General features: G+C 36.4%; 1 protein-coding gene across 5 annotated transcripts; it reads right to left on the minus strand.

Annotated features, from left to right (window-relative positions):
* Positions 1-942: 942 nt before the first annotated feature.
* On the minus strand, positions 943-13260 carry LOC103146435 (voltage-dependent calcium channel gamma-6 subunit-like). Of its 5 annotated transcripts, none has more exons than XM_016677565.1 (7): positions 13137-13260; positions 9917-10446; positions 7247-7357; positions 6853-6961; positions 5120-5194; positions 4496-4633; positions 943-4379 (listed from the first exon to the last, which is right to left on the minus strand). In XM_016677565.1, the coding sequence occupies exons 2-7, from the start codon at positions 10124-10126 to the stop codon at positions 4159-4161; spliced, it is 864 nt and encodes a 287-aa protein (XP_016533051.1). In that variant the 5' UTR covers positions 10127-10446; positions 13137-13260; the 3' UTR covers positions 943-4158. The 5 variants fall into 5 exon arrangements, with proteins under 5 accessions (XP_016533051.1, XP_016533049.1, XP_016533050.1 ...); XM_016677563.1 differs by having other exon boundaries at positions 9917-10449; XM_016677564.1 differs by having other exon boundaries at positions 9917-10449; positions 13149-13258.
* Positions 13261-15085: the final 1825 nt, after the last annotated feature.

Here is a 15085-nt window from a genome sequence, read left to right on the forward strand (position 1 = left end):
TCTATTCTATTCTATTCTATTCTATTCTATTCTATTCTATTCTATTCTATTCTATTCTATTCTATTCTCTTTGTTATATACAGTATCAATAAATCAAATTAGGTCTAACCAGATAACAATTACCTTATTTAGAAGCTAATAATCACATCTCAAAGTTTCCCAATTATAACTATTTGTTAGAAAAAGAAAATAAGTATTCTGTGATGTTTTATTCACTAAAACTATAGTGCATATAAGGAAATAAATAACACACTCAAACCTGCATCCCGGCCTGCCCAAACATGCAGGTGTCATATTGCAGTATGCTACTGAAACATCCGAGTTCAAATTTAGCCTGGAACCTTTGTTGTGTGTCATTTCACCTCTCTTATTTGCTGCTGGCATTTGTAGTATGCTGCAGAGAGAATGTGGTTGTTTACAACAAATGGGTCCGGGTACACAGGTTAGTTAAAAATATACTTCATGCACATGTGTTTTAGCTTTTTGCATTCACTCATGGTCCTGAGCTTTCACCAAAGCTGTCGTAATGCAAATACCTTTTTATTTCTTATGTGCATCCAAACAATTCAATTGCAGCTAATCAAACACTTTAAGAGCTTATATAGCATATATACACAAGTTTACATTTATGACTAAAATCTGTATTTTTATTCTTTCTGTCAAAGGGCTGAGTTTGAGTTTCTACGTCTACAAAATAATTTGGCAATAAATACTATGCTAAATACAATTACATAGTCCTTTACTACATAAAATGCACAAGCAACAGATGCCCAAAACAAGACGTCAAAAGCACAGCATGCAGCTGTTACCCCAGTCATTTATATTATGAGGTGTAAAGTAGGATTGGTCATAAAAGCAGGGACAGAGGAGGCAGTAACTGTAAGAGGAGAACGTGTGGCGAGTGCAAAATAGGAGAGAAATGGAACTTGAGAGAGGACGATATTAATTATTCATGTCATGTTTAATAATAAAATGAACTCATTCATACTCAATTGATTCAGATCAAAAAAGGTGCAGAGATTTTGCACGCTCTATCCAGGCATTGAGAATTATGAGTGCTAACATAAATCATCAGAAAACAAAAAAGCTTAAATTAAAAAAAAAAAAACATGGTAACATCTCACAGCTTCCACATTTTCACCATCTAACAATGTTTTCTATTGTATTTATCCAACTCTTCATTTGAAAATGAATGTACTTGTTCTTATGGTTAACATACAGTGCATAATTTGACTAATAGAAAGCTATCAGACAGATATCAAGCATCACTATAACAGTACAAACTGTCAAACCCTGGTTTATGAAAATACAACTGGGATAACTCAAACAGCTAAGCAGTTGCAAACTAAGAAAATGTCAAAAGGTGGAACAACAGCAGGACTCAATGGAGTAAGTCAGATAGGAAACCAAATATCCTAACAACTAAATAGAACACAGTGAGTCTGGTATATTCCTTGGTTTTGATGCCAGTGCTATGTATGGGTTTGGTACAACAACCAGAAACACACACATTTTGGATTCTTCTTTTCTGTTTTAGTATTTACAGATGAGGCTTAATATACTTGAACACCAAGGCGAGCATTCCCTGCTAGTTCATTACTTCAAAATGAAAAAGTGTCTACATCTAAGTCAAAAACTAAAAAGTTTACATCTTGAAATTATAACAGAAGAAAGTATAGGTTTAAATGATTTTTACTAAGGTCTCATGCAACTCTAAAGGAAACCCTGAACCTGGTGTAGTATTTAATAGTATCCATTGTACAACATTATTGAGAACCGACAGTGACATTACTTTGGTATGGAGGGCTTCAACTAATCAATATCTGTTTGGTTAGTCACATAAAGTATTAAAAGAACACATTTGGATCTTCCTTTGAATGAGAAGGAGGGCTAATATTTTTACTAATGTTTTCTTTGCTTTGATTTTATCCACTGCACTGCGCCAACAGGATTCTATGACAAAAAATCAAAAGACTGCAAACTAGTATTCAGGGCATACAAATGTGAACAGTGTAACTATATTCAGCATAAGGGGGTTATAAACGCCAAAACATTAAAATCTTTTTCAAAGCATTGTCTAAATAAAATGTTTATCCCAGTGCAAGATGTGGACATTGTGCTGAATGTATTGTGTTTATTAGATTCCTAGAAATTAACTGATTTGCTTTGACAGGCAGCACTGTAATTCTTTTATGTACAATAGCTTTGTTTAAGTAAGACATGTAAGAAGAGTATCAACATTGTGGATGATCAATGTTACAGTCACCTGTCAGTAGTTTTATAGTCATTGATGATCTTTGCTCTTATAATCATCAACCTAACATCAAATGTACAAAAACAAAAGGTAACACAGCAAAAGTTAGGAAGTACAAACAAAACAAAACAAAAAATGTTTTCTAACTGAGGTTCTCAGTTTGGAGGTCAATGTACTGTTTGTTTCATAAGGAAAGTTTTTGTTCATATTGATGTTGTCATTTATCAGGATTTGTCAAGTGTGAAGACCAGAAACAAGAAGAAAAACAGAAAAGTTCAAAAGAATGCAGTCAAATCAACACAGCTGGCAAAGCCAAATATTTTCATATAACACATTTTCAATATTGGCATATTTAGGAGAAAAAAACATCGTAGTTGAATACAACCATTTTATGTAAAACTTTGAGGAATTTAACAACCTTAAAACCAGTGACTGGAATTACTGTGAATTTAAGTTTGCCTTATTTTTTATTGAAATATATAATCAGAAACATAAGCCTAAGAGATTGTCAAATTTCCAGATGCCATTTAATGGTAAGTAACAAATCCAACAGTGCATTTCCTCCAAACTTTGTAGGTTTATAAGACAATATTCACATGTTTCCCACACAAATCTAGTCAGAAAGGTCACTATATTTATATTCTATCCTGTACTGCAAATTAATATGCTATTTATCCAAATAGCAAAGGATCTGCTTGACTGACATAATCTTATTCCAAATGATGTAGTTATGAATATAAATTTAATGATGAGGAATACAACAATTCATTTGCCTCCAATTACAGCTCTAAGTTATTTTAGATAAAATTCAAACAACTGGCAAGATGTATATTTCTTTTCCAGTAACTTTACAATTAAACAGTCATCTTGAGAACTCAACCTGGTGCAAGACCATGTATATTTTTACTTAAAGTTTGTTATTTGATTGTTTTCTTAACATGTTTGCTACTCATATATGCCACATTGTGTTGCTATTACCTCAACTAGCTATGCAGCATGTTAATACAGAAGCAATACAGTAAGTACTCCACACAGTAAACAGTGTGTAGGGCCTAATTTAGTGATCTGTGCAGAAATTAATTGTTAGCTGCCCTTTAAATGTTTGTTTGTTTGTTGTTGTAATATCCCTGAGATCATGTTTCATGCGCAGGCATGGCGGGGCTAACTTGTTTGACTGGAGCCATTGTGTCATTGTTGACAGCTGTCGTAATGATGCGGCAGTTTTGCATGTCATTCCAGTCTATTCTGATTCTCATCACAAATTATTTTCCAATGTTTTTTGCTACCAACTTATGTGGCAACCTATTAAGGGTTTTGCTGCAGCCATAGATAATAAAAACAAAATGCAAGCAAATAGTTGTACTTTGTTTGCATTCGTCAGACTTAGCAATACTCTGCTCTGTATTTAGAAGACATAATGTACACAGAATTTCGAATTTGTCTTTTAGGAGAGTTTGTAAAGGTAAAGGTATTAAACATATATTAAGCAACAAAATATTAACATGATAGTTTGTAAACAAATATTTAAAATGAATTTGATTGACCTAAAAGTCTCACTAGAAAGTTAACTGATGAAACAGAGTTTACACAAATTAGTTTGTATTACTAAGAGTGTTTGAATCAGCAGGTCAGACCTCAAAAGATTGAATATCAGTATCAGCCAGGAGGTGTTTGATGCATCCCCTAGATATTTGTGACCTTAACTCAAATTCATCTTTTAAAATGAAAATAGTCCTTGCTATTTTTTCCTAAATACTAAATATCTAAAAAGTTTCTACTGTTTCAATTCTGTGGTAAACAGAGAAAGTGATCTTTTTGCTTGGATGTGTGAGGGAAACATCCTCACCTTTCCACTCCTCCTTCCTTTCAGCAGGTAAAGTGCAGAAATCTTCACCTAAAAGCCACTAGCTGCTGCCTTCCTTATGAGGGAGACACCTCTGCCACGGGCTACAGGGCAGCGCCAGCAGCAGGAAGAGGATTCCACCCACAATGAGAACAGCGCCTGCACAGCCGATACACGACACGGACCAGGAGAGCTCATGGTGGAGAGGAACCGTGTGGTCACTGGCCAAGAAAGATAGGACAGACTGGTGGAAAACCAACAGAGCTATGAGCACCATAACTCCTGTAGGAGGGAAAGACCAGAACAGGATATGAGAAAAAAGCTTATTTTCTAAAAAAAATAACATTTAGTTTAATAATTCATATAAACTCTACTAGTCTGTGGCTACCTTTACTGACCTGACAGGATAAAACATATGGATGCTGGCTTCAGAAAGAAGAGAATCTCCTTACTGAGAGCCATGGTGATGCAGATGGCTCCCATCACCATCAGGAAAAGGCTGAAAAGGGCCAACATTGCTGCAGCCACATTCAAATCTGATCACAGGAAGAGGAATACACCATTAAAGCATAACAAATCAGCTATCCCTACTATATTTATCAAAATTACTACATGGAGGCCAACAGAGCAAGAGGGATGAGGCACCAATGTGATTTATATGTACGTCTGTCTTTCTTTATTCAGTCTATGGCACTGTGTAATCTTAATACATTATGAAACTGCCAGAGAAAATGAGAGGTTAGACAGCAGCGCAGAGACACTCAAACAGTGTGGGTGGAATACATATTAAGCACTCAGAGTGCAGACAATAGTCAACCTGAAAGAGTGAGGCGAAGAGGTGAAGGAAAGCACATAAAAAACAGAGCGATAAAGAGGGGAACAGAGATGATGGAGAAGAAGACAATAGTAGCAAAAGAGGAGGGTCAAAGGTAAAAAAAAAAGCAGGTATTTAGAGGTATGTGGGAAAAAAACAATGAAAAAGTAGGATGTGGGTAGATGAGGTGGGACATTATGTGACTCACTTTTGTGTGTTGTCTTCTGAAACATGACAGTATTTTCCCCCGTGGTGAAAAATTTGAAGTAGGTGCAGTTGGATTCTGCAGCAGTAAAAGGAAGAACAGCTTACTGTAACTGACATGGACACAGACTCTGCCAGGTAACAAGCATTGGCGGCAGGCAATCTTGATCAACATCTTATTGAAATTCAAGGAGCCACATCTCACATCTTCTCTCACATCCCACCCCTGTACAATTTGATTTTAATTGTTCTCCATCAACCATAATCAGCCATGAGCGTCAATGACAAGCTCAAGGTGACAACCTAAAGCTTCCTGTACAATTTGTATTCTGCTGTTCAGATGATGTGTTACAACAATTAGTGTTTGGCAGTCAAATTGATTCTGACACCTCTATCTGTTCCCTCGCACTAAGCAAACACACACACACACACACACACCNCACACACACACACACACACACACACACACACATCACTCTTAATTAGTCTGATGAAAGCCTCGTCCTCAAAGTGTTCTGCTGTGCGTTTTTCATATCTCATCAGCCATCAGAGTTCCAGTGTCTGCTCCACGGTTGGGAAAATTCAAATCCCGACATCAAGTAAGATGAAGGTACAACTTGTAGTGAAGATAATAATTACATCTTTTACCTATGTTCATACTTATTATGGTTTTGGATCAATAATAATTTAAAAATCTGTTTTCTACCAAAGTGGGACAATTGTAGTTAGCTTATTTAATTAAAAAGTAGAAAAAAGGTACTTTTCATGAAGTTTTTTATTGGTCTGATGTAATATTATAACAATAATATATATAATCTCATATTTTATTACCTGGAGATGGAAAATTGCCCCAATTAACAGAAAGAAAGGGTTTGAAAACCATGTCCATGTGTAAATATTCTATATAATGTGCTTCACTTTGTGAATTTAGTTACTGAAATGAGTTACCTTTTGAATGATATTCAATGGGTCATGGAAAACGGATTTACTGTTTAGTGCATCCCTAATAATCTTCTGGGTAAAATATAAAACAGAAACCTTTAAAGTGATTTGGATCAGAGTAACTACATAATGAAAAAGTAAGACAATATAAAGCTGTGAGATAGTAAAATTAGTTAACACTGATTTATTTGGGAGAAATAAAAAAATAATTGTGTGCGATTGCATAACTAAATTGTGATTTTAACATATATTATATAAAAAACTTGAAGGAAAAAAAAATATAGAAACTTTACAGAAATCAGTATGTCCATTATATCAGTTAATGAAACCATTAACAAAACGTTCTGTTTTCTAAGTTGGAATGTTGGTTTTGTCTGATGTTTCCTATGTTCTCCATTAAACATCATTTTCATGGGACAAGAGTTAACAATTTTTGAATTGTTGACTGCAAAGAGAGCCTAGTCAGAAGCTCATGTATTTTTGTACCTGTTATGAAGAAAGAGAGGATCATTTCAACCTGACATGGTTACAGTGACTCAGCCAGTTACTCATCCAAACTATTCAGACAAATCGCTGTCACACTATGAGCCAGACGTGATTTGTCTAGGCCAGAAAGTCAGGTGGACCTCTCAGACAAGCTTACTCACTCCCTCAAGCTGAGCTGTCCATTGGGTTTCACAGTCGGCCAGTTGGCCTGTCAGTCATCTGCCTGAACCTCACTTCCTCAAACAGAACATGCAGCCATCAAAAATATCCCCATGAACCCATCCAAGTAGTCAGATATCTTTAAGTCACCTCCAGGCAGCTCCGCAGGTCCACAGCTCTCACGTTCTGGGTCGATATCAGACACCCACAGAGTCTTAGTGCACCCCTTCCACAGACCATAGTGAGCTGTCAGGCATGTCTGTAAAATAAAAACCAGACAACACAAGACATAAAGCAGGGTCAGTCTCTGTTTTGAAAAAAAAAAAAAATAAATAAATAAAAAAAAAAATGGGACGTGCGGTCAGGGGAGGCAGGTGAGGCTCTCATGGAAAAAAAAAAAAATAAATAAATAAAAAAAATAAAAAATAAATAAATAAATAGATTTCAGTTTGGTTTTTCCTCTTCCTGATGCTGACCTCCTGTTACATGCTTTATTTTTTAACTTTTAAATCAGAAGTCATGGAAGTGCTGTTTGATGTTTTACCTGATTGTTATAAAAATTCTTTGGGGGCGCCAGTTCCACCCAGAACTCTGTCCCGACTCCCAGGACTGTCAGGACGACACCAACTATGGCCACAAAAAATGCCAGCTTGATCTTATGAGAAAAACACAATAAATCAGAATTTATGTATTTATAAATGACTTGAAATTCTTTCTCTCTTTTTTACGTCTCTTGTAGGCATCTTTCAAGTGCCATCTCACTTACAATATGTTCATAATATGGTGCACCTAAAAATGCCACCACATTATTTTGGTTGTTTTATAATTTTGAAATATTTTCATGTATAATTTATTTTATTTTTTTCAAAATGAACTAATTATATTTTGTTTGCAGTTCAGCATGTTAATCTGCCTGCATTTATAATGCTTTCCTGAGGTTGGGATGGGAGCAGTAGTGGCGAAGCGGAACCTTTGTTTGGGGGCGTTGCTTCCAGGTTGGTTTTGGGGCGGACTTCCGGTTTGCCTCGAACGCAATCTGGATGCTAAAGGTATCGCTTCGGTCATCATTGCTGACTTCTATTTTATTATTATTTTATTATTTATTACACACCAAGACTACTCTGTAAGATATTTACCACTTATATGACCATAATAAAGCACTGTGTCACGGTTTTTGTGCACCGTTTTGCTAGTAGTTGCCAGTTTTATCAGGTGAGGATAAATTTGGCAGTATGCTAGCCCGCGCTGGGAAAGTTCTGCGGGGGGGAGGTCATGAGAATGCCGTGATATCTTACTAACTCTATGTTTTAGGAGTTTTATTTTGCTTTTGTTTGAATAATATTCAGTTCTAGTTGCTCGTTGACTCATAAAGTAGTTCAGAGCATGAGCGTAAAGTGAGTCCAGCCAACGTTAAAGGTAGAGAAAGTATTCTTTGTTCATGAAGTGTGGGAATTGAGGTTAAAGTTGAAACAATGCTAAGTTAAATTCTGTATTTGTTTTGTAAGTCTTGTAATTTTATTTTTGATTGGTATTAAGTTAAAATCAGTGTACATTTTGATTATTACGCCAGTCAATATAGAGCTACATGCAGTGAAGCTTTAAAACTGTTGATTTATCCTGTTTGACACACTCTCCCATGGTTGTCTTTATCCAAGTGTAGGTTGAATATGTGAAAAGGGTAGTATGTGAAGTTAACATTTACCTGTGAGAAAAGTAAACCAGGTTTATAAGGCAATGGTTATGTAAAACATTAATACTGTACACTGAAAAAGGTTTGTTTAACAAATAAAGAAAAACACAATCTGGATGCTAAAGGCAGCACTTCAGTTGTCATTGCTGACTTCTATTTCATTATCCTTCAGATTGTGCTCATCACTGATATATCAGTTCTGACACAGAGTCACTTCAGTATTATTTCATATTCAACTTGACAACCATTGAATAGTTTTAACTGACTCATTCATTACCTACAAAGTCCTAACCCAAGCTACAATTGAAATTCTCCAACCATCTGAGCTACCTCTTTTGCATTACTTTCAGCATTGCACTATCTTCAAATTGATTGATTCTGGGTATTTAATAATGCTTGACAAATGCAATTTTGGTGTATGTATTTATATTCTCAGGAATATATATAGTCTTCAGTTGTTGAATAAAACTCTCTTTCAGTCCAGCTAAGAAATGGCAAAAAACATTGCTACTTCTATGCTTCTACACTGAAAATAACATTAGAAAAGGCCTCATGTCCTTCACTCCTACACATATCACAACATAGCATCAGTTTGGTGCTTACTGTAGCCAAATCATGGCTTCCTTTCTAGTGCCTGAACGGCTCAGCTCTCTGACAATCATTGATATTCCTGATTGTAATTCATAGTATGCAAATTGAATAACCAAAAATGACCACACTGCCTTCTTTGGGTGTAAGAAATTGATTGAAAACCAACTAGGGTTGGTCAGCTGGACTAAACAAATCTGACTTTCCACGTCATTCTGAAGTCTGACTTTGATGATAGCTTTCATTCTCATTTCCTTAAGCCTCATGGCAGTCTTGGTAGGAGCTGCAATTAATGTAAGTGCAGAACATAATCACTTTCAAAGTATTTTTTGTTTTGCTTGACATGCTTGATTCCATGATTGATTGTCTACACAAAACAGAAAACAATAGCTTGATTTGACAAAAAGATAAAAGAAAATTTACTAACAAGTCCAAGAAAGATAACTTTGCTAACATAGCACCCATATCATTTTTTCTGCTGTAAATAATTTAGCTTTTTAGGCCTGATTACTTTGGTCATCCACTTGTTAACTTATTCTATTTATTGATTGATTTATTTTTTGCATATTTTGCTATGACCAAGAAAAAACCTGAAGTTGTAGACATAAACAGACAAAATCAAAATAAATCTTTGAAAGATCTTGATAAAATGTACAGTGACGTTACAGTGTTTATCCACAAAGCCAATGTTGGGGGAGGGGGGGGGGGCGGAAACCATTCAAACTTATTACTGAGACACTGCAAAGAATCAACCAATAACACACAAACAGTATTGGTACATATTGGTCAGTGGCCTTATATAGTACTACAAGCACTATCACTACAGTTTAGAGCTGGTGTTTCAAACAATATTATTGTTTTAATTTATTATTGTTTTAATTTAAGAAAATTTCAAACTACTAGAAAAATACATGAACACTATCCAAAGCCTCTCACCTTTCCCTCCTGGGCTTCACTCATGGCATGTCCAGCTGATGTTGTCCTGCGTCTCTTGTTCCCACCAAAGGTGCTGCGTCCACCCATCAAACTGGCCAGGCCCCCTGCGCCTTGTGCTGGTCCTCCTGGTGCAGCCATTCCACCTGCTGCTGCTGTTCCCGGGGCCACGGTGCGGCCCTCCTCGTCAGTCAGAAAAAAAGTTGACCACATCTTGTTTAAAACAGAGCGCAGTCCCAGCTATAAATCTCAGTCCGTTGGGTGGTTGAATTGATTTGTAGTTTTTTAGGGATAAAAATGGAAATGGATTATTTACTCTCAATTTGTGATTGTCCAGGAAATAAAAAAATGGGGGTAAGAATCCCTCTCTACAGATGTATCTGACGCATAACATTGAGTCTTAGAATACAAAAGGTTCAGAAAAGATTAGTTTGAGGTACTTCATGATACAAAAATGCAAAAATAGACTACAGGGGAGTTTTTAGGAGTGTTTCTGGTACTTGAGTACCGTTGGAGTGCAGAAGGCAGAAAGGCTACTGGAAACAGGATTGGAAAAAGAGCAAAGAAAACGGTAAAAATAGAGTCAAAGATTATGGTAAAATAGAAACATCAATATTAACAATGTTAGCTCATTCTTAACTAACCCCCCACTCCCATAAGACAAATATAGCATACTGAGATTAAATTACAATGTGATTACATTCAATGTTAACAAGTAAGTTAATTAAAGTGAAGGTTAGGTTACTATACTGTCTGTAAAATTACATTGAGACTGACATAAAAAGAAAACATTGCTTGTAAATGTGCAAAGTCGACACAATAAAATGCTAAAAAGTATTTCAAATGCATCAAGGTGAAGTTAAAAAGTTTTATGGGTGTGTAGTTGCATTATAGTAATTTTATTGTAATTTTGGTTGCAAATTCCTATAAATTTAGTTTGATTCAATGTGCTAGGAGGTAAAGTTAAAACAATAGATATAAACAATCTTTAAATAAAGCTTCTCAGCTTATAACCTTCATTATATATTCTGAAACCATTTGTAAAATAGAAGTCATTGTCAAGTCAAAGGCTTTTACATTGTTTTTCTGAGACTTTCTGAGTAACTGCTGCATGGATACGCTGAATCTGGAACACTTCTTGCTGGTTCTGTAAATGAAGCAGCTGTGCTGCTGCATTCCACACGGATGTAGTGACAACAGACTTGACATTCAATCGTTTTTGTTGTTTGGAAGAACGAAACACATCCCCCAGGGAGACCACAATCCTTTACCGACGCAGCAGCATCTGTCTTGTTAACAACATAAAGAGCTGTAACGGCACAAGTTTTCAGAGGTGCTCTGAAAGCTCCAAGTAAGTGTGACAATACCAAAAACAACACATTATTTTAACTGCACATTTTTCACAATGTGTAACATTCCTGAAGAATTTGGCAAACAATCAAGCCTGCTTTTTTTTATCAGTTGTGTCCTGTACCTTGCAAAAATAATTATCACAAAAATAATAATCACACTGCTTTTGTCCAAAAAAAAATTCACATCACAACCTCATATTTCAGGGTGTTTTATTTAGTTTCTTTATATGAAAGATCAACTCGGTAGCACAGGATTGTAAAAGGAAACAAGCTATCTGTGATTTGCAATAATATCATAAAAACTACAGGAGTTGTTTTCTTGGTTCTATGTTTGATAAATGCAATCTTACTCTGGCCTAAATTCACAGTTGTGCCACTTTTCATTTTTGATTTGAACATAGTTTTGTAAAATGAGATTTAAATATTGTTAAATAAACTAACCCTGCATATTTATTCACAGTTGTATTGATTGGTCTTCATGGTGTTTGTTCACCGAAAAAAACCTCTGATGCTTTCAAAGAGCAGGTTTATTTATACTGAGACTAACTGACACTGTGATTACCACTTAGGTTCCTTCTAAAGACAAAGATTACAGTAAAAACATCAACATATTTAGTAGCATCAGGACAAGATATGGAAAGTTGAAGGGGCTTGAAAAGTTTTACACAATACTGTATCTGTCTAGTACAACTACAGTGTTGTTTCACTGTTTTTACAGCTTCTCAATGTCTAGCATCACACCAACATTAGCAAAGTGAAACATGAGACCGCCTTCATTACACTATGGTACAAAAATGTAACAAAGCAAAAACTATTTGCATACCACTGTCAAGAATTGAAGTCTTGCTCCTGGTTACACCTCAAGGTGAAGTGTTGCCAGGTACAATAATTAATATGTAAGGAAGAATATCTAGACAGGAGTTCCACCAAACTACTAAACTGCAACCAAAACAACTGTGTGAAAATCTAAAAGTAAAAAAAAACTTATTTTTGTTTTGCCTCAACAATGCTTTTAATGTCGAGCCTAAAGACAACCATAAGAGCAAATCGTGCTACCAAGATAGAAAGAATTTAAAACTCTGCAATAAATCAATCTGTGTCTTTCTTTAAAGCATTTTACTGGGCATTTGAGTTCAAATCAACCTGGTCATTTTTCCCAAATGTAAAACAAAAATGAGCGGTTCTATTTTCGCAATAGTTATTTACCATTGCATACTTTCTTAATTAGTGCTAAAAATGCAACCAGCATTCCTTTATCATAATGACAGTGATAAATACGCATCCCCTGGGTTTACAAATGCACAGCAGTAGTCATCAACAACACCAAAAAGTATTCACACCTTTCATTGCAGCTTATTATAGACTGATGCAGGTGGTTTAGAGCATTAGAGTGTTGAAAAGAGTATTTGTACCGGCTAAGCATATGTAAGAATAAAATATTCTCCCCATTCCTCTTAAAGCTGGTAATCGTGCTCCTTATAAGGCATCCAGTAGGACAAATTGGAAAACCAAGAAAAAGCTCCCTGTAGGTTTAAACAACCTCCAAAAACTGCATTAACAAATCCACGTGAAGATCTCACAAACATAAAAAGCTCCATGGGGTTTTTGAACCACATCTCATAGACTGTAGGCTCCGTGAACACTATTTGCAGGCAGCATTTGAAAATGATGATCAGCGGCTTTTTTCGCTCCAAGCCCTGCCCTCCCATACACACAAAACAGATTTGAGAAGCTAAAAAAAACACCACCATGCCAAAGTTAAACCCATTACTTTTATTTTGTCACACTTTAACACTTGCTGCAAGCGTGCCTCACAATATTCGCCGTCACTTCACAAATATCACAACAATGACATTAACGAGGTAGCTGACCTGTTTGCTGACCTGCTTTTTGTGTGTGTGGTTCTGCTCGGAGTGACGGAGGGCGAGGTGGGGCGAGGTGAGGCGAGGAGAGGAGAGGGAGTGACAGAGGGTGGGAAAGGGGTGGAGGTCAAAGTAGCTTGGTGCTACGTCTGAAGCAGGATAGGTTGCCGGGCTGGAGGGGTTGAAAAATAATACAAGTTAAATGCCACTGTGTGCGTATACACACTGAAAAAAGCACGCTCTGTGGTAATTTCCATGTTCCGTGAGTGTACTTTCTGGTGCACATTTGCATATAGTTTCAAGAAGAAAATATATGTTGGTATTTGTTTGAGGAAGTGTATGCACATTCCTCTCTTTTAGCTAAAAGACTCAGTTTCCCCAAAACTAAATGCCTAAAATGTGTTTGCGTGTGTGAGGTACACAGCCACTCTGAAGCTTTTGTAAGTCAATCCGTTTGTTTATTCTCACTGCAACAGTTGTGCAGAATGATTTTTCCATTTTTTCCCATTTTAAATACACTTGAAATCGTATCAGATTGCACCCACTCAAACCCCGTCTCTGTAACTGTGTGTACATGCGTGCATGTGACTTCTCCATAGCTATTTTTGCCCCCCACCTGTTAATGACTATAAAGCCGACTGAGGGAAAAAAGCCTGTAACGGGAGGGGGTTGTGTCAGCTCAACCCTGGCTGATGGTCTCATGTCTGCAGCTCCCACTACCATTCTGGTGATTGAAGAGGCAATAGTAGAGTCAACACCTCGAAGACAAGTATCACAGCCGGTGGGATGTTGGTGGGCTCACATGGTCCAGTGTCAGGGTGAAGAAATCAGTTGCACCAGACAGTGAAAACCTGATACTCCTCTGCCTGCTGACGCAGGCACAAGCACTCTGTCAAGTTTGCTACAAGGGGCACCAAGATGTGTGAATGCTGATCTGTAAAGTATACACTTGGAGAATGATCAGGTTTAGGGTTGCTTTATACTGGATTTCTGTCCATAGCCAGGTACGAATCTTTTCTACATATTTTTTTTCCCAGTAAGAAATGTCAGATACAATTATATAAACTCATTATTTCAACACCACATTTCTCTTGCAATGGAAAAAATTAAGAATGTTTACACTTATAGCTTACTTGGGCCTTGTTCAAAAGAAAGATATAACCCTATTGAAATTCTATAATTTTTCAAATCAAACACTTCCAAACATATATTTTAACATTTTCCTGGAGCAAGACTGGTTACTGCGAACTAGCACACTGACATTTCTTGGAACAAAACGGTCAGCAAAAAAGCATTTTTTCATTGTCATTTTACACTGCACAGGGGGATAACTAAAAACCCAAAATGTTGCCAACAACTGCTATTAGCTGATCATTTATAGAAAAAAAAATCATTAACGGTCTTGCTTTGCTCTTTGGTCCAAAGATTTATTAAGTCTTCCATCTGTTTAGGGTGCCTCTGAGTGTCTTGTCCTCCTGTTGTCTGGGAAGAAAAGAAAACACTGCAGTCAGATATGCTTGGCATTGTGATTAGGTGGTGCAAGTGCATGCAAGAAGGTCAGACACACAAAGATAGAGGACTCAGTGTGAGGGGTAGAAAATAAGGATAAAAAAGGAAAAAGTGAGAAAAGAGGATAACTCAAAAATGAAGGACAGGGAGGCAAGTCATGCAGAAAGAGTTGCCTCCCTTCCCTCTAAGCCTGAGCAGACACATTAAATACAGCAGGAAAGTTATTAAGTGAGTGGGTTTTAGTTATTCTTAGTGCTCAGTCCACAATTAATTGGAAAATATATTAGCTTGTTTATTACTGTCATGATATTTTGTGAAAATAACTTCTACCTTCCGTTTGGTACTTATGATGGATAGGGACTGGGTTGCCAATGGAAAACATCATTGTTATACTTATTTTAATAACAATGAGATTAAAGTACATATTCTGCTGCATGGAACATAAAAAT

This window comes from Poecilia formosa, unplaced genomic scaffold (assembly GCF_000485575.1).
Source record: "Poecilia formosa unplaced genomic scaffold, Poecilia_formosa-5.1.2 Scaffold158, whole genome shotgun sequence".
In the NCBI taxonomy this organism is placed as follows: Eukaryota; Metazoa; Chordata; class Actinopteri; order Cyprinodontiformes; family Poeciliidae; genus Poecilia; species Poecilia formosa.